This window comes from Lutjanus erythropterus, chromosome 10 (assembly GCF_056507025.1).
Source record: "Lutjanus erythropterus isolate fLutEry1 chromosome 10, fLutEry1.hap2, whole genome shotgun sequence".
NCBI lineage: Eukaryota > Metazoa > Chordata > Actinopteri > Lutjaniformes > Lutjanidae > Lutjanus > Lutjanus erythropterus.
Window position 1 is genome coordinate 36,574,086 of NC_139326.1, and position 25,938 is coordinate 36,600,023.

Below are 25,938 nucleotides of genomic sequence, written 5' to 3' on the forward strand. Positions count from 1 at the left end.
ATGACCCACTAGAAGTGCATGATGGTGTCTGTATCTGCCCTCTGCCTGTATTTTCTTTTTTCGTCTTGTTTGGTAAGCTTCTGGGCTTCAGTCTTTGGGCAGTGGTGTACAGCCCCCAGCAAATTTTGAAGACTGGACCCTATAAAAACCTTGTAACCAACGATTGCATTTAATTTTCTGTCTCTCTCCACTGCTCTCTATCTGTGAGAGCTGCAGGGACAGTTTTACACATACACAAGCAAAGCAGGCTGAGGATCGCTTCGGCTGTATTTACACAAAATCTGACGTTGTGCGGATGTGTTGGCCTGTTTTAAATCTCTGATTCACTGTTTTGTTCTTAATTCACTCTAAAGGTCACCTTTCCTTTCTGTTTTTATTAAGCTGGGGAGGAGAGACCAAATTTGCATGGTGCATTTACACACAATGTTGCATCGTCTGCCTTTACAAAGACAACAAAAAGTTGCAAATCTTAGTATTCTATTTCATGTTTTGATGGCATGATTGTTTTTTTGATTATGTCCTATCAGAATACTTCATTTATGAGTAAAATGTTGTGCTGTTTAAGATGATTTTGCACTTTGTTAAAATATGATTATAAAGTTGCTTTCTATTCTATTCAATTCATACCTGTTATGAAAACCAGTGATTTGGATGTTTTTTCGGCAGTGTACCACCTACCAGAGCTGAGAAAAGCTCAGTGCACCACTTTTTTGTGTGTGTGCTGACAAAACTCAACAAAGGACTGTACAACAACAAAAGAGCACAGAAGTGGAGAAAATTGGTGGAAAATGATAGATGTTTGTTGTGTTGCGAAACATTCTGAGGAGACTGCACCTCATGCAAAGCAGCACTGGATTGCAATGGCTACTTTAATGAGAAGTTACTGCAGCCTCTCATTATGGAGACCAAGTGCACAGTGTGTGAGCTGCTTTTCATGATCACCAAAAGGAAGAAAAAGATTGAGGCGGTGTTTTTTTTTTTTTTTTCCTCACAAAACAAGCTTGTGCTTTTATCTGCTGCCTGTGAAGCTCACCGGTGTTTGGCACCACCAGGCGTCCTCCGGGATGGCCGAACATGCCGGTGGTCCTCAGCTGCTCTTTGCCAGCGCTGAAGGGTCCGTTGAGGGTGAGCAGGCCTTTCTTGCGTCTGTCCACCGTGCTGCAGTAGTCCCGGCTCAGGTCCCGTGGGAAGGTCTCGGCAGGGCCTTTGGCGTGGAACTCCGCCCGCTCGGCCACACCTAGTGAAACCATAAAGGAGCTCTGAACTTTGACCTTGATGTCTGGCAGAGGGTCAAAGAGCTCTTTATCTGTGCTGTCCTGGAAGCAGAGAGGGGTGCTGTAAGTCCGTCCCACTGTTAAGTCGGGCTGCATCGAGGAGTTGAGAAGCAGCGGGTTGCCTACAGAGATGGAGAGATCATAGACAGTAGAATTACTGGACAGAGCCACTGTGGTGTCACCCATTGGTTTGTGGTCAAGGGTTTTGAAGCCTCGCGTTTGGTATTATGGAGGTTGCCATCTTGTTTTTTTGCATCTGCAGCGCAGACAAGAATGGAACTACCAGTGCTTGGTTTTGGCTTGTCCATTCAGCAGGAAACAATACAATCTGTCTTGTATTACAACTAAACAGCACAGCAAAATATGATTTCCAAAAATATTTTAAGTGACAAATAGCCAACACAGTAACATAATCTTAACCCACATTTGCCTAGTTTGATCTGAGCTTCTGCAAAAGCTCTTGCAAGAGTGATTATTTTAATCGAAACTATGATCTTTTCCTAACTGTAACACCATGTTTTCTGTCTTTAAAACTACCCAGATCTCAACCACAGCATTGTAACATTCCAGAACACAATTAACTTGTACAATGTGCAAAATCAAGAAACAATGCATACAAAAATATCGCAAGAGTTTGCCAAATCTTGGTTTCCCTTCTAGACACAACCGCAGCCATGTGGCTGTAATCTTTTTCAAATTACAACTAAACAGTGCGCTAAATTATGTTTCTAAAAACTTTTAAAGCAAGAAATAGGCAATGCAATAACATAATTTTGATCCATTGATCAACACTGCCTAGTTTGACAGTTTGATCTAAGTTTCTGGAAGCTCAACTGAAATCTGGAAACACAATTATGGCCACCAGTCATGTCTAGAAGGGAAAGGTTAGGATCATTTTAACCCAAACCATGATCTTTCCCTGAACCTAATCAAGTATTTAATTTGTTAAATGATGTGTCTGAAAACATTTTCAGCAAAAAACGGCCAGTATAGTAACAGAATCTTGATCCATATTTGATCACCACTAGTTTTATTGTTTGATCTGGTTCTGGGAGGCTTTGTTGGAAACCGGAAACACATTGGGCCTCATGCAAGAACATTTTCATATTCTTGTCTTAAATTTCTCTTTTTTTCGTACATAGTGCTCATACAAACACACCACGTCAAATTCAACAAATGCTTGTAACATCAGATAACTGTGTAAATGATCCACCTGTGCATATTGGACTGCACGTGCATAAGACTCGTAAATTAGCATAATTGATGTTCCAATAATACCATATATGGCTGCGCTTCCTGCTCCATGTGTCAGGAAGTGTTCATGAAAATGGCATCAAAGAGAAAAAAGAAGAAGTTTACGAGTTCGGAGTTTGACATCCTGTTTTCAGAGATCCATAAAAGAAAAAATGTCATTTTAACAGCAGTGGAATTAAAAGACCTGCTAAAGCAAAGAAACAGGAAAAGCGAGTGCTGTTTAATGCTGTGTTACCAGAGGGTGGGACTATCACTGAAATAAAAACGAAATGCCTTGATATGAAAATGACTAAAGACAAAAAAAAAAAACAACAACAAAAAAACCCGTCTCGCCACAGCCACAGTAAGGGGCAATCTATGACTGCAGTGAGAGGACAGGGTTAAAGGAAAGTTTTTATCATGGAGACAGAGGACAGAATAAGTGAGGATGTTCAATGGACAGAGAATTCATAAACCTACATGTGCAGATATATGGCCAATACACCTGACAGCAGGTAATAATAGATCATTGAATGAATGATGAGAGGCTTTACATGTAAATTTACAATTATATTATCATTTGAAATGTTGTCAAACAGGAAAATGTCAACATAATTATGAAATGTCATTTATTTTTCAAAGTTTGGTTTTGGTTTGGATACCAGCAGACTGACTGCACAACTCTACAACAGGTCCACTGGGAAATTGTATTCGTATCTGAAAGAAAATTCAAAATACAAGAAAAATGGTGAATACCACAAGTACACACCAGTTAAGAACAAATCTGTTTGTACGAGCAGTTCTTGCATTAGGCCCAATGACTGCCACCTGGTCATATCTGGAAGGAAACCCATGATGTGCAAAAAGATCTCACAAGAGCAACTAATCCGAACCATGATCTTTCCCTGACCATAACCAGGTGTTTTTTTGTCCCTAAACTTACCCACAGTACTGTTACATTATAGAGCATAATTAATTTGTACAACATGCACAATGCGGAAATGAGATGTACAAATCTCGGGGGGGTTTCACAAATCTTGGGGTTTCCTCTAGACTAACTAAATTCTGTTTCCTGAGTGTGTTGTAGTGTGTGTTGCACTGGACAGACTCACTGAGAATGACACAAGCCTTTAAGCATACCCTGCTTTATCATGTGTTTTACTCTAATCCAGGACCATATTTTACCAAATGAACATCATGCTGTGTTGAAGAAGACTTGTAACTAGCGATTGAGACCATAAATTCATTAATAAACTGTTTACTGAGGTCATACATCAAGTTTGAAGGAGGCTCACTTTCATATTTGACTCAATACAATCAGACTTGTTTTTGCAACCAGTGGAGTCGCCCCCTGCTGGCCACTATTAAGAATGCAGGTTTAAGGCATTCTGACATTGGCTTCACTTTTCAGACCAGGAAGCTCTGTCTACTTCTTCTTCTACTGTCTCTGGGAGAGATAGCACAGCCACACAGCCACCTAAAAGCCTGGCTCACATGGGACTCTTATTATGTGGGGAACTCGTTTAATTAATGAATCAAAGCCCAACCTCTGTGTTTCCTCAACAGCATTCACATGGGAGGGATAATGCAATTCACTGGTGTCCCAGATTCAACAAAACGAGGTCAAGATTGTAAGTTTTTTTTTTTTTTTGTCACTTCTTGATTTAGCAAAGCAAAACTTGATATTTTAAAAGGCTGAAAAGCTGAAGTACGTGCCAAGAATTCCTTCATTTTTCGTGACAGGAGAAAGATAAAAGGCAAAGAATATGTGCCACTCTGCTTGCATGGATTAAATATTATCAGGGGATTTCTGTCCGCAGCACAATACAGTAGATTACTCTATTTTACAAAAGGCAGACATAGCAGATTTGAGATTGAAATCACCTTTAATCTCCAGAATTAATATAAAATTCCCGAATATCCTGAAGTAACACTAGTCCGGTTCAAACCAGGTATGAGAGCCACATCTCTGGACTCTTTCTACTCAAATTTCCTGCAGGTGACCAGCGAAGCTCCAGCACCAATTAAAACAACATGTCCGGGCAGGCGACCAGTGCATCAGAGGTAAGGGAGCACAACCTGGGCAGAAGGTCCAGGGCTTGCAGCCACGGTCAGAGCGTTAGATTTAATTACCAAGCACACACACAGCTTGATCTCCATAATCCATCTGCTGGAGTCAGCTGCTCTGGACGCCGAGTCGTCCTCCTGAAGGACAGGAGGGAGGGCCAGCAGGGGTGTAGGTGACTGCTCTGTAAATGAGGGGAGTCCTTCAGCGCCCAGTATGGACCCAACAGCCTGTGGAGGGGGGTCTTCATCTGTGGCCATTAGATGTGACGACGCTGCCAAACGGAGCGAGGAGCGGCGCTGCATCGATCTGGCAGGCTGAGGCATGTGGTGCCCCTGGACGAGCCGTGCCAAGATAACGGTGAAGTCACTGAGTCCTTGCTGCCCAGCTGTTGCCTGCTGCAAGGCGGGAGGCTAATGTTGTTTTATTTTTAGGGAAATCGTTAATTACCGGGGGCGTGATTTGTGATGAGCATAATGGGGTGTGTTGGTTTTGACTTGGTCTTCATAACTCAACTTTTCCTGTTGTCTCTGTCTTTACAAGACAAGTCTAGCATATTAAAATATAGAATATTACCAGAAATATATTCACAAAGCAAATGCAATGCCTCTCTAATTCCAAATAAATTCAAAACAAAAAACAACAAAAAAACATTTACAATTTAAAGGGCTGCAACAAATAATAATAATAATTAATGAATAATCTGTTAATTATTCTCCTGATTAATAAATAATCAATTATTATATTGATTACACTTTTCACTACAGTGTTTTCATGTGCAAAGGCCTTAAAGCAAAGAGCAAAACTCACTAAATTCCTACTTTTAAGCACAAAATGCTGTCTTTAAATACAAAGTGCTCTATACATAATTAGTCCTCACAATACACCTGATGTAACTGATGTGAATCCAGGTTTCAGTGGTTATTGTCAGGGTTGGGAGGGTTAATTTAAATGAATAAATGTGTTCCATACAGTTACAAATTACCTGTAATAAATGTAGTCAGTAACCTCATCCAAGTATCATAATATCAAAGTTATGTAACTTGGTTACTTTGCATTATTTCTGTTCAGTTCCAACAAACCGACAGAACAAAATAAATTAATTAATTAATTAATTTTAAAAAATACCACTCTGTTGTAGATTGAGAGGACCAGGATGATTCTTGGGCAGCTCACCATCCTCTGGCTCTGGTGGCTCAAACATGTAAGTCTGAAAAGTTTAATAAAGCTGCTACATAGAGTGCCCATGCACTTGAGAGGAGTGAAAAGTGCTTATTTTTGGACAATTTTGAAACCTAATTTTACATGTTTGTTACTGTCAACAATGTTAAAGGAGTGCTTGTAATAAAGGATGTGGGGGAAAGAGATTTCTAAATGCAAGTTAGGTACACTAACAAACCTTCCCTCTAAAAGGTTGTTCTAAAGACTTTGGACTGTTTTGTAATGCTGGTTTATTTGAACTCTCTTTCTGTTTCCACTCAGGTTTAACAATGAAAGCATTTAGAGATGTGGGTGCTGTCACAACTCAATGCTTCTTCATTGTTTTTTCATATTAAAAGCCCAAGGGAAGGCTGATAGACTTTTAATTTGAAAATACTGGGGTTAGTGTTGATTTTTTTTGATCATTCAAATTTGGATGGGTGGTTAATAACATATTTTTCTGTTGTATTGCTTTACAGAGGCTTTACTTGTTTTTTTCAAAATAAATGGCGGCCATTTTCTGTTGATCCCCATCTAAATCCATCCACATCCATCCACAGATAGTCATTTTAGCCTTAAAGGGACAGTTCACCCAAAAATGAAAATTCAGTCATTGTAGTCAACTACACATGTCAAGGCTTTAGGAGACTTGGATTAAACCAAACAAACAGTATGGAGGCATTTTATGTTTTTATTCTGTTGTTTATTTATATGTGAAAATTGGTCACCATTCACTTCCATTGTTTGGGAGATTCCGCAACACTGTTTCCCTGTGAAAGTCCAGCAGTGTCTTGTGAACTAAAAACTAAACCTGACCTTCAATCAGCATGAGGGTGAGTAGATAATGACTGAATTTTCATTTTTGGGTGAACTGTCCCTTTAACTGTGAGCGTGGTTTCATTTCAGTGTACATAATATTGTTGCTGGGATTGAACCCGTGTGTTACTGCTCATGTATTCCATCAGCTAGGTCACCATGCTCCTTGATTGCCCCTGCATTATACATCATACAAAGCATGAGCAAATATACAGAATAATATTTTCACATCATTGCTACCATGATAATGTTCCATGAAAAATGGAAAGATGCATTTTTCATTTCTAAACAGCTTGATAGCGACAGAGAACCTACGGGCGACTGTGTGGATATTCCAGCTCTCGGTCAGAGCTGCAGCCCAGTGGACATTACCTCTCTGCAGCTGACATTCGATCACTGCTAAATTTTCTCCCCTCCGGTCGAGTGGAGAATGATCTGATTATCGCTTGAGTGTGCATCTTTAAGAATGGCGCGGCGAAAATGGAATGGCAGTGGTGAGATGAGAGAAGTTAATGAAATGTACCTCAGGTTGAATACCTTGAGGGATAGGTTTGGAATTGGGCCTCTGATTAAAAATCACTCAGAAGGAGAAGTAATGCAGAGAGACAGGGTCAGGTCCAAAGACTCATTCAGCACTCTGCCTTACAGCCGCTCCGGTAGCACAGAGCCATCCGAAAGCATTTAAGAACTTCTTTAAGAATTTAAGGGTTTTTTCTCCTTGTGATTATTAGGCATTAAAAAACTACTGATGCGCAATTAAACACATTTTTGGGGTGTTTCCCCTCCGTCTTTACAGGAAGTGTTTAATTTCCTGCAATGTTTATGAAAAACAGAGGTAAATGAGGCTAAAGTACACACATTCTTTACTTATGCAGAAGTATAAATACCTGTTTAGAATCAGATAAGTAAAGTAAGTAAACTTCTTTACTCAAGTAAAAGTGAAAAAGTGCAGATTCTGAAATTTTCTCAAAGTATAAAAGTAAAAAGTTGCCGTGTGAAGGACATTTCTACTGACTGTCAACAGTCGAGTCTTCCTCTGTTTGTTTGCTTTGTCTTCTTAATTTTTGTCTTGTAACATCTTTTTTGTTGTGTTACTTGCTTCATCTGTTTTGTCTTGTTATGCCTTTTACTTTGTTTTCGTCATGTGGCTTCTTTTACATTGTCTTCCCCTTATGATGTCTTTTACGTAATTTTCATCTTGTTACGTCTTTTACATTGTTTTCATCTTGTTACGTATTGTTACATAGATTTAATCTTGTTATGTTTTTTTTTTGTTGTTTTTGTTTTGTTACATATTGTTATGCCATTTTTGCCATGTTACATATTATGTTGTTTTAATCTTGTTACGTTGCTTTTACCTTTTGTATCGTCACATCGTTTTTATCCTCTTACATATTGTTAAAGTGTTTTCATCTTGTTACGTCATTTTCATCGTTACATATTGTTACATAATTTTTGTCTTGTTACCTATTGTTATGTTGTCTTCATTTTGTTACCTATCGTGACATTTTTTTCGTCTTGTTACTTAACATGTTGTTTCCGTCTTGTGAAGTATCATGACGTTTTCATCTTGTTATGTATTATATTGTTTTCGTCTTGTTATGTCTTTTTGATTGTTTTATTCTTGTTTCGTCATATTACATCTTACATTACAGCTGTTGTGTGTGTTATACATGAAGGAAACGTCTTTTCTATGTCTTATTGTTTCATCTATTTAGGCTGAAATTGGTCTTGATGCTGGGAAGGCAGAACACAAGATGCAAAATAAAAATAATCAGTAATTCCCCTTAAATGCATTAAGAGTAAAATGATGAAAATGTAAGAGGTAGCAAGTACAGATATTTGTGTAAAATTGTAGGGAGTAAAAGTAAAACAGAAAATAAATACTCAAGTAAAGTACAAATACTTGAAAAATCTAGTTTAAAATGCCTTGACAACTTCCTGCAAAACAAACTGGGGCTGAGGAAGTGTTCCACATTTCACGGGGAGCCTCGACCGGGCTGAAAGAGATGAAAATGGAAAGGAGTGATTGTGGCCGGCGGAGGGCACAGCAGGCAGGCAGCGGGGAGAGCTGCCCTATTTAAATAGGATTGATGACCTGCTGAATGTGGACCCTGCTCACCCCCCCCCCCCCTGTTTTCCTCACACTCTTCCTATCGTGTGACGAGGGGGTGGAGCTTGACCGACTCCCCGGGCCTTGGGAGAGTTGGGGGGGAGCACACAGCGTGGGCTTCGGCAGATCTTCTCACGGCGCTGTCACGGCGGGGGCGAGGATGGATCACCCCTCGCCACGATGGCTATCACTTGCGCTAACCCAGAAGTGTCAGTGACAGTAATATGAATGCCTGTAGCGGAGCTGGCTGGGACAGCCACAGTCACATACGCAACAGAAGTTATTGCTGTGCACAACAAAAATTGAATTGATGTTCACTGTTCCATACCCCTCACATTTATCCATCAGTGGTTTAGGCCGGAGTAATCTGATGGAGGAGATTGGTTGCCTGACAGTCAAATGTGTGGTCTGCTGGGGGGGGGGGGGTGGAGCGCTGCCGGCTTCTATCACAGATTGATTATCTCCTGCGTCACAATAACAGAGGAGCAGGTCTGTCAAAATGGAAGGACAGGTCCTTTCACTGATTATGGGGGTATAAATCCTAAGCAGATAGCCACACGGCTCCATGCAAACAAATGCCATCAATCAGCGGGGCGGCCCTGTCGCAGAGGTCTTTGATGACACTGCCGTTTGGCCTTGTGGCCGTCGGCGCGTGTCAGTGTGGGGTTGATGGCGCTCTCTCTTACCTTGTCTCGTGGTCTTGAAGTTGAAAGACTGGAAACCCCCGGCGAGCGCCGAGGAGTCGATGACGTCCACGCCGTACTCGCTGTGGTTCTTCCTGTATAGCATGACAGCCACCACGAGGATTGCCACGGCGATGATGCCGGCGCCCAGGCCCGAGTACAGAGCTACATCGTTGGAGCTGTCCATACCTGAAACACATGAGACGTGGACAAGGAGGCATGCGTAAATTCTCATGTGAAAGTTGCTATTCAAATAATGGCAGAAATATAACCGGGGCTGTGGTCTGCACGAATGAAAAAAAGCAAACACTGAAGCCCAACATTTGTAAAATTTAGTATTATGTCCATTTCAGCTGCACCAGTACAATTCATACTTTCTTCTTTGCCATACTTCTGATGTATTTTTTGATTTATGCATGTATGGAAAAGGGACAGTTCACCCTAAAATGAACAATACATAATTTTCCTTTTGATATTTCGAATTTAGAGAAGTCTGCCTTCTCTCCAGTAAACTGGAACTAGATGGGACTCAGCTTGTGATGCTCAAAGTGCCAAAAAAATCACATTTTGAAAAACTCAACCGCAATGTCTTCTTCCATAAATCATGACCTGATTACTCAAGATAATCCACAGACCTTGTTGCGAGCAGTTTCAAGTAGGAACTACTTTCACTCTAGTAAAAAAGAAATAACCGAGTGTGATATCAGAGGAATATTCAAGGGTTTTTTCTCCTTGTGATTATTAGGCATGAAAAAGCTACTGATTAGCAATTAAAAACACATTTTAGAGGTGTTTCCCCCCCTAAAGGAAGTGTTTAATTTCCTGCAATGTTTATGAAAGGGACGTTGGAATGTTAATGCAATCACGGCAGAAGTGGGATAATATAAAAGGCCTCGGCAACATCCTCCAAAACAAACTGAGTAGGTGCTCTTCATTTCATGGGGAATGGCTGCCACGTGAACGTGGTGAATAGAGCGCAAGAGTGACCGCCCACTTTTTCAGCAGCTATGGTTCCAGAAGTGAATTTCCCCATTCATTCATTGATGTTCCAGAAGATCCTTATGTAAAGAGTTTTAAGCCTGGAACCAAACTATCAAACTACAAGATGATTCGCAAACATAAAAACATTTGATTCAGAACAAAAAAAGGCAAAGGTACAAAACTGTGTGCATGATTATTTTAACAGTGAAGAAACTACCCATCCCACAATGCATTGTGAATGACACCACTTTCTCTTAAATTTAATCCTTTTCTTTATTTTGGTGCTTATACTGTTATTACAAATCTTGTAATATGTTGTAGCTTGTGTTATGTGTGCATATAAATTATATTCAGTGTGGCATAACAACTTCATTAGCACCATTCACGTTAGCTACCTAACTAGCCAGACTGCTAACGGAGCTACCTGTTCTCAGGGACGGTAAACTTTTCCATGGTAACAGCAAGCTCCACCAATCACAGTCCTCGCTGTTGCACATTAGCATTGAGGGTATTTTAGTAATATCAAACTGACTTGTGTGATCTACACTGTTCTCATAGCTCGTCATAACTGGTTATAAGTCTGCATTGGTTGGTTACAACATTGTGATTAATAATCTAAATCCTCTGTGCAGAATATGAATGCGATTTTCACCTCTGGAAACTCGCAGCTGAGTTTATGTATATAATACATCTAGGGGTCAATGACACACCAATCAAACAATTGGCTGCTGTGTTGCATTGTGGTTGATGTAGGCACCAGGTGCCACCAGGAATAAGAGTGTGTGGAATAAAAAAAATACCTTTTCTAAAATATGTGCATGTTATTTTTTAAGCTATCATCATCAAAACAGCACTTCCTAATTTTTCTAACATTAAAAGCCTGCCTAGAAAAGAAAGGCTGCAATACTTTTATTGTGAAAATTCGAGGGTGGGTGTCATTCATGGTATTTTGATATCACTGGTGGGAAAAAAAGGCAAGCTGGGCTACCTGATGTCAGTCTTGCTGCTCTGATGGAATTGGTGCTGTAGAAATGCACATTATATTGAATTTATCAAGACAGCAGGGGAAGAACAGCATGGTGGAAGTATTGAGTTTACAATAACAGGGGGGAGCAGGGGAAATTAGAAATATGTGCCTGGTTCTCTCTGCCACTGAGGTAAATAAAGGCCCCGGTCAGTACTTGAGAATTTACACTATGTAAATGTGCTCTTGTGAGATTTCTCCAGCACCAGGATCTATTGTGTTTTTTTTACTATGATGAAGACAGCATTGCCAGAAAAAAGTGAAAAGAATTTTTTTGTGTTGCACATAAAAGAGCCTTGTCTTTGCTGTATTAATAAAGACCCAGAAACAGTGAGGAGGAGATGGAGAAAAAAGGCAGTGGAGACAATACTGTTATTATGTGGATGTTGAAGGTCAGACACAGGCAAGAGTTACAATGTGTTACACTGGCTCCAGCATGGAAATGGAACAAGAAGGATGGAGGATGGTAAGATGGAGCGGACCATCTGTCTCATCTCTCTATGCTACATTATGCACCACAGATAGGAATAGATGAACATGTCCAGCCGTTACTCTAAACTGTTACATATCACACTCAAGCTGCTAACATGGAGGGTGATTAGCCTAACTGCCTTTAGACCCACCGGTCTATATCCAATAGCTGTGATGGATATCTCACAGCGCAGGCAGTCAGAGCCCATGCTGGTGTGGCCGGTGGTCACCAGTCATCGCAAGGACCAATCAGAAGCAAATTAATTTAGAGTATTCCTGCCAGGGCGATCGCTCGCCAGATACCAGCTTGATGCACTCACCGCTCAGTCATTCAAGCTTTCCTTAAAGCCTGCGACGACGGTGGCAGGCACGGCTTTTACACTAATGTGGCAGGCTAATGAAAGCACTCAAGCTAGCACCTGACAATCACTTAGTCGGGCTAACTCTGGCGAGTGATTGAAAGCCGCCACAGGAATGCGAGGACAGCGCCATAAATTGGTCAAATTAGCTCGTTTGCAATGATTACAACCCATTAATTCTCCACAACATAGCACATGTTCACTTGTCACAACCAATATATCTCCTGGCTCAAAGCAGAAGCAGCTGTGATGTCACGGTTGTCATAAAAGTCGGGCACTGAATAATGACATGCATGCGTAATGAGCACTTGCTGGGTTAAAACAGGAGTTGCTCCGTTCAAAGTCAACTAAAAGGTGGTAATTCATGATGTTTCAAGAGCATGTGCTGAGAGAATGCAAATGGTCACTCCCTTTTCTGCTAACTTTAAACTCAGAATATATCATCTCTTGCCCCTGGAACTCAGGGCATGACATATTAGTGGCATGTGGGGAGTGGGGAAGAGTTGAAGATGAAAGAAATCCACAGAGGAAGACTCACTTTGAGGTTTAACGTCATGTAGCAGCTTTCGATCTGCAAAGACAGAGAGATAGAACGAGACAAAGAGGAGAGAAAGTGGTGATTAAAGTCCGAGCCTCTGTGAAGTGACTAACAAGTTCGGTCTCAGATCCAGCACCCTCTTCTGCTGACTGTGCGGTATCTGATAATGGCCAGGCAGGCAGGCAGGCATCATTACTGCCCTCATATCACCGTAAATAAAGGTGCTTGGAAATAACACTGAGTGGGCTAATCATCTCCTAATACACGTCCAAAATACAAAGTTGATTTATTTAAGAGGAATGAAGTCACGCTTTTCTACCAGACCTTCCCTAAAAGCATACTGTGGAAACCAAAATGAACATCATGATCATAACGAAGTACATTCTACTAGGGCTGAACAATTTTTTTCTGAACAATATTGAGATTTTGATTTAAATTGTGATAATTTTCTTGTATAGAGTGCTGCAGGGATGACATATTTTTGTAGGCCAACCTGGAAGTTAGCATTGCTCTGGTTCCCACCACTAAAAGCCTATGGGATTTTTCCATGGGATTTTGGATTACTGCAACAACCATTGTGGCAAACAAACGTTCATAATTAATTTTGATTATGGTCACAAATACCACATTTATGATTTTTAAAGAATAAATACAATCACCAGAAGTAAAAATCTGCTGTTAGGCTATAAACAAACTACATCATGGCTGCATGATTTCAATGTTAAAGCCTAGTTTCATTCAGCCACTTGTTAGCAACCACATTTTTTTTAAAACACATAAAAACTTAAAAATTCACAAATGTGGTATTTACTTATGTATTTTATACCGTAAAACAAAACGTGAAAATCACAGACGTTTTTTCATTCATAAAACACTGATTTTAGGGCTCATTCCAGCAGCAGTCTATTGGTGGTTTAAACAGCATATATTTGAATGCTATATAAATTAGAAATTCCAAATTAATTTAGTTTGAAGGGCTAATATTTATTGATAACAGCTGCGTAGGACAAACTTGCTGGTGAGTGAAATCTGACAATGTTCCGACTGCTGCCTTTGAGTGGGGTCATATTTACCGTAATCACGGGAAGTGTCCACATGAATGCCCCCCTCTTGTAGCATTCACAACCAAGTTGACATTTTCTGAAGGCTCTGAGCTGTAATGACTTAACTGACTTTTCAGAAATGTGGAAAGCATGGTTCATTGTTTGGTGGATGGTAAGTTAAAGGAGCAATATGTTGCAATTGTCCAGAAATAAGCACAGCAGTCCAAACAGCGAGTTGGAGCCATCGATGGTATATTAAATCAGCTGACATCCAATTTAATAGGCTATACGATATATGGTTGAAGTGGATTGTCCATCACTCCGCACCCCCACCCCCACCACCCTGCCTGCTCCTCCTCAGATGCAAGGAGGCTCAGGCAGGCTGCAGTAACACTGCAGGAGTGCGAGACGTGTGCAACATCATAAATTGACGAGAACAAGTGTCAACAAGTCCTTAATTGTAAGCTGATCTGCTGTTTATAACTACCAGTTGTCTGTCAATGCAAAGTTAAGCCTGTTATCCTGAAAACTAATGCCCACTGCTCTGAAAATAGACTCTATGGACGACGAGCGGCTGCCTGTCTCACTTCCAGACTTAACTAACATATTATAAACATCTACTCCTTCTACAAAATTATTAATGACTTCTTACAACTCATAAATAGACACAGGCTCATTTGGGAAACATTCAGCACTGATTTGAAATCTAATTAACATGAAACCAGCATACAAAAACAGTTATTCCATCCCCTAATGGAATATTTTAATAATATTTTAAAGGGGGACCTCACGGCTATAGTATTGTTGTCAGAGAAGTGAATATTTCAGCTTATTTCCTTTACCTCTGATGACATATTCTAGCCATTTTATGATTTATTACAGTAAATATATTGCAGATTTCTCCTTTAATATTTCTCCTTTATCGATGTAATTTCACAGTATGTCTGAGGAAAATGTTAATATTGCCAATGGCCTCATTTTTTCATTACCTTACCAGCTCGCTAGCTCACTACACTGTTAGCCTCTGTGGCCTCTTCGACAACCAAGAATTTTGGCGTCTATTTTTCTGTTGCCTAGCAGCGGTATTCTAATAACTTTCCACATCTGAATCATGAGATCCTGCACTCCATTTGAAGGCAGCACACATCTGACTGACAGCCCTTAATAATAGTGCTTGTAGTGCTACGGTGTAGCCACAAAGCTAAAGTTAGTTTCACTCACAGGGAAAGCTAATTCATAGATTTAAAGCTTTTCTATGAATAAGTGTAATATATTGTAAGTGTAAAGCTATGAATGATAAGTTGTGTTTCAAAGTTTAAATGGGAGATTTTTTCACTCTCTTCAACCTGTCTCTCCACTAACTGAGCTAGCTACACTATTATTAGCTAGATGTAGAAAAAGACTCACAGCCCTTTTCTCCACTCTCTCTGTCTCTTCAAACATTAATGGGTAACTTGAGTATTTTTCAACCTGGACTCAGTTTTTCCATGTTTTTCTGCCCAAGTGACTAATGAGGACAACGATATTTTAAATTGGACCAATATTAAGTGAGACCATGACAACTGTCAGCTGCAAAATAGCCTGCACTGTAAAACCTTACGGCCAAGTGAAGTAGAAAACAGGTCAGTTTTAGCTCTAATTCATATGTTACTTTATGCTGTTGACAAGGTTCATTATTAGAAGGTAGGTCAGTTCAATGCATGTGAATTATTCATGTTAAAATACCCTCTGCTCTCAGTGGTCCTTCAAGTGAGCAGACCGTTAAACTAAACTCCATTCTACAAGCAGGTGTCTCATGGTAGGGACATATTTTGATTTATGTTGAAATAATTTATTGAGGGTGACAACTTCAAGTTTTCTAGAAGTTGGGGTGGACATGTCCCCTCCGCCCCCCCTATGCACCCAAGGGAGAGAATTGAGGGTTTATTTCAACAAAAGCAGAGTTTCTGACAGTAGGAGCCAAGAATAGAATAGAACCAAGATGGTTTTGATGAGTTTGAATTTGGTTTTTACGATAATAAAATCAATATTTTTGTAAATGGAGTCTGGTGGCTTTGGTGGAAGCGATAAATCGCCTGTTTCTGGTTAAACAAAATGGCTCTTACTCTTAAAAAAAATGTCTGTGTTTGTAGGGATCCTTTCCATGATGTTGTCGGACACTGAGCCTGTCAGTGGCAAAACAAGAACTTAAGTGGACATACTGTGACGGGTCGCCTTTGCTAGACCCCTCCTGTGAACAGCAACAGTCTAATCAAGAAGTAGCAACCGAAACTAGTGAGCCGTGGGCCTGTCAAGCTTAGCATTTCTCTACGTGTGGAAGCAGCATGCATGGGGCTCTGAGTAGACCAATACTCTTTGTCTCATAAGTCTGGACGGTGGCGTCTTTTTTTGTAGTCTCTCGAAAATGAGAAACACAAGAATGAATTAAACTTTGTCTATCTGCTCTAATGTACGCTGCGAATGTTAGCATGTCCTGCTCATTTAGTAGTGTTACCTCCAGCCAAACTAGTTAGATACCACTGCATCTGCATTTGTTATGTAGGAGAAGGATGTGGGCTGGTGCAAAATCAAAGTGGGCATCTCTCTGGCTCGCTCTCTTAGGTCTCAGCTGGGTTAGCTTAGCTCTTATCCCGGCTCTCTTCCTGGGGCGATCCTGGCCTGTCTGATCCAGTTCCTGCACTCCCTTTTCTAACATTAATGAGTACATTTCTTTTTGTGCTAATTTCTTTATTGGAATTTAAACATCATTATATAAGGTAGGAATACAAGCTGATAGATCACCCATAAAGTGATCCTAAATTCACCAACAACTATAAGAAAAGAAACAACAACAACAAAAACTTCTATCTTTAGTTACAGTGATAGCTTGTTTCCAGTGTGATAGATTTTCTGTTCTTGCCTGGTGCATGCTGGTAGCCAAGTGCACCACACTTGTTATGTCTATGAAGTTAGAAGACAACTTTATATACTGACAGAAAGTGGAGCTTTCCATCTGCAAGCTATAGCTGCCGTGCAGCTGTAAGGCCAGCAAGCAAGAGATGTCTCTGCTTAGCACAGGTCCAAGTTGGAGCTGTTAATGAGTGTATTTCTGTCTTTATATACATGTATGTGTCATATTTCACCATCCGACTAGTGTTTGCTGAGAGGTAGCTTTATCCTCAGTCTTTTAGTATTAACATTTTATCACGTACAAAGCCATTAAGTAATTTTACATATTTAATAGACTTTCACAGGGTTCTTATTCTTGAAAACGTGTCAGATGGAAACACCGAAAAGTCTGCTGGAGAACTTAGCATTAACTGACATTAGCCAGTCAAACTTATCCAGTCTGCCAGTGATAGTCATCATATAGTCGACAAAATCCACCATCATCAGCTAGAAATGAGAGGCTGCTTAGTGTTGCAACAGTTACACGCAATTTCAATGTGTAAGGTGTAGCAACAGTGACTAAGTGAGGCGGTCCTTAGCAGAGGGTCACTTGCCCAAAAGAGTTTCTTTTGTACCTAATTTTGCTGCGATCTCGCTCAATACTGGACCAATTTCAACCACTGCTGTCCAAATGAGTCACTTCCACACAAAAACATGGGAAAATAGGGCTCAGGTTGAAAAATAGCGAAGTTACCCTTTAACATGACACAAAGTGGTATTGCTTTTTCCAGGGATGAACTTTTGGCCGAGAATGAATAGTATGGACATCAGCATGCAGAGAGTGAAAGACAGCCAAGACCTAGATTTTGTACTTTGCTGCACTGGTTGTCCCGAGAGGAAGGAACTTTTATTAAACCTTACAGCTCATTTAAACATTAAGGCAAGCTAAAAAATAAAATTATGCCTCTTGTGATTTGAAAATGGCATTCGTTCAAATCACAGTTGTGGTATAAAAATGTATTGTTCGGCCCTGTACTGTTGTCGTTATTCACAGTAGTGCTTCCACTTGTGAGTACAACACTGATTTTTTTTTTTTTTGAAGTCATTGCATGTGCATGACCCAAACAGTGCAATGACATTTCATTCCAAACGTCAAGCATCATTCAAGAGTGAATGTCTGCACTTCTTACCCTGTGACAGATTCAGTATGACATACAATATGTCAAGTGAGCAGCACACAGGAGAAAGAGCGCTGACATTATCATGCACGGGGGGATCTGTGTCAATCCACAGAGTGATTTTTCTTTTTTTCTCAACGCACGCCTCCTGCCCAAACATGCTTGTGATGATGTGCCATGTTACAGCGAGTGTATATATGATGATGGTGGTAATGATAGAAAAATGATGACCATCATGATGATGATGATGATGATGATGCACAGCAGGGAGAAAGGCCTTACTCTGGGTGCACAGTCCATCTGTGCAGTTCTCGGTGGCCTCGCTGTCCCCTTCGCACATCTTGCCGCGGTGTCTGGGCGCTGGGGAGTTGCACTCCCGACTGCGCTGCCTCTCGCACTGGCTGCTGCATACGGTCCATTCGCTCCACTCGTCCCAGCCTCCATCAACTGCAACATGAGGACAAAAAGATTAACAGAAATACTGCATGTGTCTGCACACAATCCAAAAAGACAAACAGAAAGACCTTATGCACATGAGTTAAAGGGATAGTTCAGATTTTTTGAAGTGGGGTTGGGTGAAGTAGGCTTCTTATGCGTGGTCAGTAGATGTCAGCTACCACAACCTCAGTTTGGAGAAGCAACAGGAGAACTGCTGCAGGAAGTTAAGCAATGTACTGCTGTAAAGAGGGTCAGCAGCAAAATGTATGTTAGTCATCTAAAACAGGCCCACCTAAAAAGTAGTGTAGGTGTATGCTATATTTAGAATATTTTCACTGCTTTACCTTGCCGTTAGACAGTTTTTTCCTATGGGAAACTACTGTTATATAAGCCAAACATCACTCTCTCCAAAGCAGAGTCTTTTGGCGAATAGCGCCATTGTGTTACTTCAGTGAATCCGAATTATCTTTTGTAACACCAAAGTCACACCAGGGATGAAAGTAGACTGAAGTTCTTGCCAGAACTGCCACCCTAACCTTCGTTGCTTCAACGCTTCGTATTGTTCTCCTTCCTGCCACCCACATTCATTTGTTTAACGCCTGTATGGTGTAGAAAGAGATTAGAAACACTTGTGAACCATCATGTATAGCAAATGATTTATTTAAATGGTGTAAAAGCTGCAGAATAATTTCTGAACACTGACAAATATTTCAAAATCCTTATAATGTAAAAGACAGTGTAAAGTCTTTGAATTTCCAGAGCACTGGGCACAAAGAAGAGATGAAAATGAGTAAAACGTTTCTTAAAATGTGTACATTAAAAAAGCAGATAACTGAATCATTATTTTCACTAAAGCAAAACACTTTGGTGTTGGTTTGGTTGTGAACAGAACAATAAATCAAATGCACTCTTCCCTTATGCCAGAGTTACACAACAACTTATGGAAGTTGCAGATGTTTGACCTGCTGTTGGAATAAGACTGAACATGAAACACCACAACATATTTTGTCATTTTACTTTCGAGATTTTTATAGGAAACAACTATCTAACAAAGCCCCACAGCCTCGATATGAGACAGTCAGACGCAGGTGTAGTGCTATTTCTTTAAGAAGTGATCGATCATATGTTACTGGAAAGAAATTGCCCTAAAATTTTTACATTTCTCTTTTTACAAGTATATGGATTAAAAAACAAGATATAACATCATATAAAGTCACACCACACAAACACGTTATTAAACACCCAGCGAAATTTGAAGGATTAAAAAAATCATTAATTATATAAAATTAGGTCTCAGAATCATGAAAGAATTAGCAGTGTTCTCTTTTTTCCTTCTGTGTCGGGTTGTTGGAACTGAAGTGAGCTGAAGTGAACTGCTGGGCTGATTTAGACTGAGAGAGTCGCTGAAGGTACGTTCATAACTGACCATTAGGGAGTGTGAAGGGTGGGGGAGGCGGTGTTGTTCGTGTGTCCTTTCATGGGGCTTATATAGTATTCGAGGACCATGGCTCTGGCATGTCACCCAGCCATGTTTCAGGTCCATCCAAAAAAACAAAAACAAAACACAAATCGTGAGCAGCAGTTTAGCAGTCTACCTCCACAATTCAGTATTTCATAGTTCTCAGTGTTTTCATGTCGTCAGCAACTATTTTCTAACATGTAGAATATTTTTTAGAAGAAAAACTCCCCTTTTCCTTTCACAGACATAACTTAGATAGCTTAACACAACCTGACAAGAGGTTCATTTTAATTACATTTCCCAAAATGACTGTTTCTTCAAGATAAAATTTTTTAGAACCAAATGTCAACGAAGATCAGATATTATGTAACCGCCAGACACTGTCTCAGCTTTCATTTTGGTTCTATATTTACACACATTAAACATTTAAATATTCCCTGAGTAGCGCACACACACACACATACACTTAATATGACATGCGGTACACGGGGTGAGCTGGTGGTACAGCTTGAGAGACATTTTCTCCCCATTAACCCTCGGGCCTGTTTATATAATGGGATTTGATGCAAGGCAATGGAACCAAGACAGCCTGGTGCATGCTAATAGTTGGGATTTCTCCGCCATGCTCTGTCATCTGATCAAGGAAGAACTCATCATGCTTAGCTTAACAAATATTGGGAGACCATATGGCGCCTGAAGAGTCTTTGGCAGCTGCTGCGATGCCGATAATACAGTCTTGTGGGCGGCGGAGAAGGTAATCTTCCTTTGTGGTGCTCCATAGTCCCTACCTACACTCTGCATTTGTTTGTGGTTTCTTCTCAGCTACTTGAAATGCAAATGATGTGTTTGCATGATGCGGAGAGAATGCTGAGTGCTTCTGAGTTTGACCGCAGTCGCTGCTGAGTGTATGCATATTGTTTCTCCTGACAGTTCCCCTATGACTTGTTGCTGTGATTCTGTTGAATGAGCTCATCTGCCTGCTGGTAAACAATAGATACAGTCTGACAAACTGTAACAACTGCAAAACTCTGAATCACTTTTAACACCGCGTGGATACTTTTCATAATCCAGGCTTCTTCTTTTTGTTTTTCTGCTGCTCGCTGCATCCTTCATGTCTACTTTCTTTAAACTGGTGAATCACCAGATGCTCATTAATTTGTTTTGGTGGCATTTCTGCAGCTAAGCAGACGCTACTTTATTATTTTTGTGCCCCTGTATTTCTTGGCTCTTTGTTTTTTTCTGGTTAAACCTAATTCCACAGAACACCAGGGGACTTTTTTCTCTACAAAACAACCAAATATGAAAGTTTTCATTAACTCACTATATGTTTAACCAGTGGTGGAAAGAGTCCTGGAAAACTGTACTCAAGTACAAATACTCTTACATTAAAATATTACTCAATTACAAGTAAAAGTATTGGTGCTGGAAAAAAGTAAAATAATTCTTCTAAAAAACTACTTACTTTTTAATCTGAGATGTTTAACATTATCAATAGCAGCTTTCAATCAAAAGACTTCCTGTTTGTCCAAATCTTCTAAATTAAGTCTAAATTAATTGCTTTATTTAATCAATTAGTATAAATTGCTACCAGGTCATTTTCCTTACATTACAACCCAAAGAATTTACATGCACCATGTCACAAAATGACTATAAAACAGGATTATAATGTCATATAATAATGTTGTAAAATTAGATAAATGAGAACAGAGTAGAATGCATCTTAACGTTGATACAACCCACTAGATAATAGTAAAAATAAAGAAAACACAAAGATAAACTAAGATGGAAAATGAAACCCATTGAGATAATAGTAATAACTAAAGTTAAAAACAGAGCATATAGAATGCATAAAATCAATGAAAATACAACATTTTAAAAGACGTGCAGCAGTGGTTAAGTGTGAAGCAAAATTCAAAGCAGAGTCTGTATCAGGGACGTCAGAGCTAGTTAAAGGCTGAAGTGATTAACTTTCCTTTGAAAATATTTAGCGAACTGGCTTCTCTGACATCTCTAGCTAGTGTGGCCCTTAGCTTTGGGGCATAAAAAATGCTAACAACTGATTAATCATTAGTAATTTTCATAACTTTTTGTTCCAAAGAACATCTTTGCTCTCATTTTCATGTTTTTTTCTGTTTTCAGGGGGTCATATTCCTTATTCAATAAGTGTCTTGCCAAAGAAAATCATGTTAAATGAGGCATAAGTACTGACATTTCCAGGCTATTGATTAAATATTGATAAATGCATTTTTAATTGGTTAAATTCTTAAAGGCAATTAATTGACTAATTATAAACCATTAACATCCTAACCTGTGCTGCTGCAGTGTTTTGTTTTTGGTCCATATGTCCTGGTGTTCATTGGCATGTTTGTGATCAGATGGCTACAAAAATGCAGATAAATGGTTATAAAATATGAATTAAAACTGGACTCAAATATGATTTTAAAAGCAACTAAGCACAGTAGATAGAGTAATGCAAACTTAGGGACAAGCAAAAGTACAGACTTGGAAATCTACTCATAAAAATACACCAAAAAACTACTTAATTACAATAATTTGAGTATTTTATAATTAGTTACTTCCACCCCTGGGTTTCCACCGTCATGTTAAATAAACCGGCAACTGATAGTTACCAAGTGGACATTTATAAAACTGTAAAACAAAAGGATTGCAGGGTATCTGCAGATTTTAACAAGTAAGACATTTTAAGACCTTTTTGACTATTGTGAAAGTAATTTAAGACCTCATTTACATCCATACTGGTAAAAAGTACATGCACAGTTTGCATTAGTGTTTAGAGCTGCAATCATTAATTGATTATTGAATGAATCGCCAACTATTTTGATCAACGATCAATTGGTTTGAGTATTATTTTTTATACTCCTCTATGACAGCAAACTGACTATCTTTGGGTTATAAATAAAACAAGACATTTGAGGACATCATCTTAGGCTTTGGGAAACAATGACTGACATTTTACACAATTGCCTGACATTTTTAACAAACATTGATTAATCGAGAAATAATGGACAGATTAATTGACTAGAAAATGAATTCTTAGTTGCAGCCTTATTTGTGTTTATTTGTTCAATGTTGGCTTCATTATGTAGTTTTTAGCAGAGCGATTCATACAAATCTTTCACCAAATCACAGTGAAAAGCAACCCGGAGAGCTGCTGCTGCCATGAGGGGGACTTAGTCATTTAACACAACCTGAGGAACTAAGTGAATCAGAGGACGTCAGAGTCTCACGTACAGTCTGCAGCACCGACCATCCACAGCTCCCTGCTGCACTGAATGACACTGTCCTGCAGACCTTGTTCAATATTCTGAGGATAAATTGGAAAAAACCTCTCAGCCAAGAAGGGTTTAACGACGACCTGTCTTCAAAGTAAGTTTTCGGTCCTCACTTTATTTTAATGCATATTGACTATTAGACAATCTGTAACTCGGACAGTAAAGTTTGATTTCAGTCTGAACTTGCTACTGTCTGACCCAAACAGCAGAGTGATGCAGTGCAGCATGAGCAGGCGCTCTTATGCGTAGGAATACAGCTGAATGCTACAGTTAAGAAAATGTAGTGCCAAATAAAAGGGATGTCATGACAAGTGTAGCATACACTTAAAGGGATAGTTCACATAAAAATGAAAATTCATTCCTTCATTATCTGCTCACCCTCATGCCGTTTGAAGGTCACATGAAAACAGCTGCAGAATCTCCCAAACAATGGAAGTGAATGGTGACCAGTTTTCATTCGTAAAAAAAACCCCAACAGAATAAAAACAAAAAAGTGCCTCCATACTGATCGTCTGGTGTAATCCAAGTCTCCTAAAGCCCCAAAATGCCAAGTTGACTAAGAAAATGTTATTTACAGCATGTTTTTTTTTTTCCATTTGAAAACTGGTCACCATTTACTTCCATTGTTTGGGAGATTGTGCAACACTGTTTTCCTGTGAAACTCCAGCAGTGTTTTGCAGACTAACAAAATAACACAGACGCTCACTCGGCATGAAGGTGAGTAGATACTGACTGAAGTTTCATTTTTGGTTGAACTATCTCTTTGAATGGATATTGATTGTTTTGGGTGTGTCTCACACATGTGGCTAAAATACCTTTTTCTGCTGACCCCATGGGACCTGCCAAAATCATTTTGAAGACATTTCAATGCATAAAATTCATTTTATTGGATTTTAGACTTTTCAAGGACCTGTGATAACTGCAGCTGTAAGACCCGATGACTGTACTTCGTCAGATTCAAGCCTCTGCAGCAGCCCAGTCTGACTCAGTCTCATCACAAGATAAGTTTGTCTGCAGAGTGTCTGCAGAGCCCAATGGACAAACATCACTGACTGTTATATCTCCTCTCATTACAGCACCGTGGTCTTTAAGATCTTTAGGATCTCAAGAGCCAAACTGAGCCAGAAAAAGTGAACCCGCTTCACTTTTTTCTGAAGTGGATTTATGTCTGTGAAACTTTACCATGACCTCAGGTCAGAGTCAGCTTGTATCAATTATTCACTGATCTGAGATTAATAAAACAAAACAAAAGTTGTTCTGCCGCTGTTGGACCACTGCACTGCAGCATGAATCATTGAAAATCTCCAAAAGATAATCATTAAAAAGGGGGGACTAAAATATTGTTTATGATGAGTGATTATGACTTTGTAACCCAAAGTTTTGCCTTTTTATCTTAATTTTGACTTTTTATCTCAGAATTCTGACTTTTTATCTCATATTTTCAACTGTTACTTCTTATCTTATGACTTTTTATTTCATCATTTTGACTTTTTATCTGATAATTATGACTTTTTATGTTGTGATGTCTATTTATCTCATAAATAAGACTTTTTTGTTTCAGTTTCAAGTTTTTATCTCATAATTATGACTTTTTATGTTGTCATTTTGATTTTTCATTTCACAATTCTGATTATTCATTTCATACTTTTCACTTTTTATCTTGTGATTGTGACTTTTTATCTTATGATTATGACTACCTCATAATTTCGACTTTTCATCTCATAATTTTGACTATATAATCCATAACGTTGCCTTTGTATCCTATATTTTTGTCTTTATGATCCACATTTTTACCTTTTTATCTTATGTTTAGATTTTTTATCTAATAATCTTGACTTTATAACCCATAATTTAGCCTTTTTTTAATCTTAATTTTGACTTTTTAACTCAGAATTCTGGCTTTTTATCCCGTAATTTCAACTTACTTTTTATCTCGTGACCTTTTCTTTCACACTTGTCACTTTTTATCTTGTGATTATGACTACCTCGTAATACTTTTCATCTCATAATTTTGACTATATAACCCATAACTTTTCCTTTTTATCCCATATTTCTATCTTTACAACCCTTCATTTTGCCTTTTTATCTTAATTTTGACTTCTTATCAAATAACTAAATAATCATTTTTTATTTCATAAATTCAACTTTTTATGTCATAATTTCAATTGTTAGTCATAATTTTGCTTTTTTATTTTAATTTTGACTTTTCATCTCATAATGTTGACTTTTCTAACTCAGAATTCTCATATATCTCATATTTTCAACTTTTTACTGTTACTTTCATAATTTTAACTTTTTAATCTCATATTCATGACTCACCATCAAGACATTTTTTCTTTTAGTGGCAGAAATTAGCTTCCATTCTTTCTCTCATGTGTTTAGTCTTGTTCAGTCTGTTGTGCGTGATATTCACTGATACAACAAGGAATCATCTCTTCTTTGTGTTATTGTCCAACTCATTTAGGTTGAAATCAGTATTGATGTTTGGAAGGCGAATATAAAAATAATCAATAATTCCCCTCAACTGCATTAAAACTAAAATAACAAGCCTGTTTGGAAAAAGTAAGGAGTAGAAAGTACAGATATTTGTGTACTTTTGTACAATAAAGAAGTATTTGTACTTTGTTACTTCCCTCCAGCTAAGCCCTGTAGTTTTTATAAAACATTACTTACAGTAAAAATGAGAAAATAGAGCAGTCTGGGACCAGATTTGGTGTTTTCGTCTGTATTTTACAGCAGTAACACAGTGTATTCAGACTCAGTCAAAATAAAGTACAATACCCACGTTCACTGTGCAGAGGGAACGTGTCACGTCCACTTCATTGTGGCTCAATGATACGTTTTCATAGTTTTTGGACAACAACTTATCTGAGCCGCCACCGTGGCAGTTACAAGATAAGTG

General features: G+C 39.0%; 1 protein-coding gene across 1 annotated transcript in view; it reads right to left on the reverse strand.

The window, feature by feature from the left end:
• Positions 1-25,938, reverse strand: part of unc5db (unc-5 netrin receptor Db) — a 200,444-nt gene that overhangs the window by 81,400 nt on the left and 93,106 nt on the right. The window contains exons 7-9 of the mRNA XM_084729244.1: positions 18,129-18,293; positions 9,388-9,573; positions 1,034-1,396 (exon numbers count right to left, since the gene is read on the reverse strand). Of these exons, the coding sequence (XP_084585370.1) occupies positions 1,034-1,396; positions 9,388-9,573; positions 18,129-18,293 (714 nt within the window). The remainder of the gene's footprint in view (positions 1-1,033; positions 1,397-9,387; positions 9,574-18,128; positions 18,294-25,938) is intronic.